This window comes from Drosophila serrata, unplaced genomic scaffold, assembly GCF_035046125.1.
Source record: "Drosophila serrata isolate PLE 108 unplaced genomic scaffold, ASM3504612v1 contig_334, whole genome shotgun sequence".
Taxonomy (NCBI): Eukaryota; Metazoa; Arthropoda; class Insecta; order Diptera; family Drosophilidae; genus Drosophila; species Drosophila serrata.
Genome location: NW_028257232.1, coordinates 871,242 through 873,305, shown reverse-complemented (window position 1 = coordinate 873,305; position 2,064 = coordinate 871,242). Strand labels below are relative to the sequence as shown.

The 2,064-nt window shown below is 39.6% G+C and overlaps 1 protein-coding gene across 1 annotated transcript; it reads right to left on the bottom strand.

Moving 5' to 3' along the window:
- Positions 1-348: 348 nt before the first annotated feature.
- Positions 349-1,349, bottom strand: LOC110184047 (uncharacterized). The gene is made up of 3 exons (XM_020952422.2): positions 1,186-1,349; positions 911-1,129; positions 349-858 (listed from the first exon to the last, which is right to left on the bottom strand). The coding sequence occupies exons 1-3, from the start codon at positions 1,328-1,330 to the stop codon at positions 362-364; spliced, it is 861 nt and encodes a 286-aa protein (XP_020808081.2). The 5' UTR covers positions 1,331-1,349; the 3' UTR covers positions 349-361.
- Between the last annotated feature and the right edge of the window lie 715 nt (positions 1,350-2,064).

Genomic DNA, 2,064 nt, shown 5'->3' with positions numbered 1-2,064 from the left:
ACACTCGGTCGACTGGCAGGAATTTATTGACACACTCAATCGAACGCTTTGATCGTAATCCCTTTTCCAACAGCCAGCTAGCAACACCCCGCCGCCCCTCGAGGGAAAGTTAAGTCAAGTTTTCCTCCATTTGTTTGTTTGGTTTTTGTTACCAGAACAAAATACAGCAACAAAGGAAGACACCACGAAAGTTGCGGCCAAGACTTGTGGGGGGTCAAGTGAAAATGTTATTTACTTTCATTTAGATTGTTAATGTTCTTCCGATTGGGTTTCGGGGTATGGAGAAAGTTGCTAAAAGTTGATAATCTGTTTTATAAAATGATTTAAAAATGTGTGTATTAAAATAAATTAAATTTGTATGTTATTTTTTAATTAGATCTATATTTAAATCTTGCGGAATAGAAATCGATTCGTAGTTAACCTGGATCTCGCAATGAAAATCCTCATCAAAGGAGAGTTTACTTTCCGGCGGAGCTGTTGGCTCGGGAAACAACTCCTGGCTGTAAGAATCCGCCTCATCTGGAGCGGTGGGCTCACAGGATGTACCAGGAGTGGACTCGGTATCGTCCTCCATAATTGCAGCTAGTTTGAGGATGACCTTCCGGTTTAGCTCATCCATTTCGGAGTCATCTTTCACCTCATTCTTGTGCTCCACTTCAGCCATAATTTCCATTTCCCTTGTCATTTCCAGTCGCTTTTCCTTGAGCTTCTCATGGAGTGTTCCCACATTTTGGGATGCTGCTTCGGGATTATATATGTAGTTATTGGCCATGTCCTCCTTGGGAAACATGCGATCCGGTTCCAGGTACAGGCCGCACATCACATAAACCATGACCATCAGGGATAGGACAATGTAAACTAGAAAAGTGACATTAAATATTTTTGTAACTCTTATATTTAATATATTTACCATCCACAAATATATTAGATATTATGTACAATTCACATCGCGCCAGATAAAATATATCTGGCACATAGTAGAGATGGTAAATACGGAAAATCAGAAGGGCACCCGTTCCGCAGGCCCAGTAGAATACCGAGACGCTCTCCCGTTTCACGATCCTCATCATGGTGATCACATTGAACATGATATTAAAGCCATATAGTACCACCCACTTGACGGGATAATCTAGAGTCGATGAGATGCTTTAGTATCACTTTAAAAACCTTCAATTCTCCACTCACTGTCCAGGGACTTGATGAGCTCCACGAGCCAGAAAAGGAGCAGGAATACGGAGTACACCAGGTTCATGCAGCCAACGGATAAACCAAAATCCGCCCGATTTAACAGGCACTGGCACATCATAAACTTCACATAAGCTGGGTCCATTTTCCTCAAAGGCTGTGCACTGACTGAGGCAAAATTGGGTCTGAAACTTGCAAGTTCCATATGAGTTTCTTATCGCTTGACGAAAGAAACATGTGCCTAATTAAGTGGGTATTTCAAAAGGAACACAAAACGCACTCTAATAGTTTTGAAGTTGATTTTGAGGCCTGATTATTATTTCGATATATAAATGTTAATCAGTAGTGAAGTAGGAATTGTTTATTTAGGAACACTTGTACTAAGAAATTCCTTTCATTCCTTCCTTCTAGTTATAATTCCTTATTATTTAAAAAGAGTAATTATTTATTTCTTGATTGATTATAGTTTCTCAATAGTTCTTAATCCTCGCAAGCCCAGCAATACATTCTTGCTGACAACAAAGTCCAACTTTTTTATCGAAACATATTCTGGCTGATTCAGAAACTTAATAAATATATAGTAAAGGAAAAAATTGTAAATTGAATCAACAAAATCATGCATAGAAGTTTCCCTTTTGCTGTCCCTGAGTTTTCGTAGTAAAATCAAAAAATTAAAACTAAAATGTATATTTTTTTTTGGCCAAAGCAAGGAAAGTTCATTTGCGCTCTTTGTGCTTACTTAATCCATAAACTTGACAAGGAATGGGGGGTGTGTGTGTGCGGGGTGTGTGTGTGTGCCCCAGCTTCCCCCTTTGGGGCACTTGAAGCCAACGTGACAACATAAAATGCAGCAGCTTCGCCTTTTTATGTGCCAGCAGC

Excerpts from the sequence above, each read along its gene's own strand:
- LOC110184047 (XM_020952422.2), bottom strand. The coding sequence starts at position 1,330 with ATGGACCCAGCTTATGTGAAGTTTATGATGTGCCAGTGCCTGTTAAAT. Across the intron at positions 1,130-1,185 it reads GCTCATCAAGTCCCTGGACA|ATTATCCCGTCAAGTGGGTG; the intron begins GTGAGTGGAGAA and ends CATCGACTCTAG. Across the intron at positions 859-910 it reads ATCTAATATATTTGTGGATG|TTTACATTGTCCTATCCCTG; the intron begins GTAAATATATTA and ends TCACTTTTCTAG.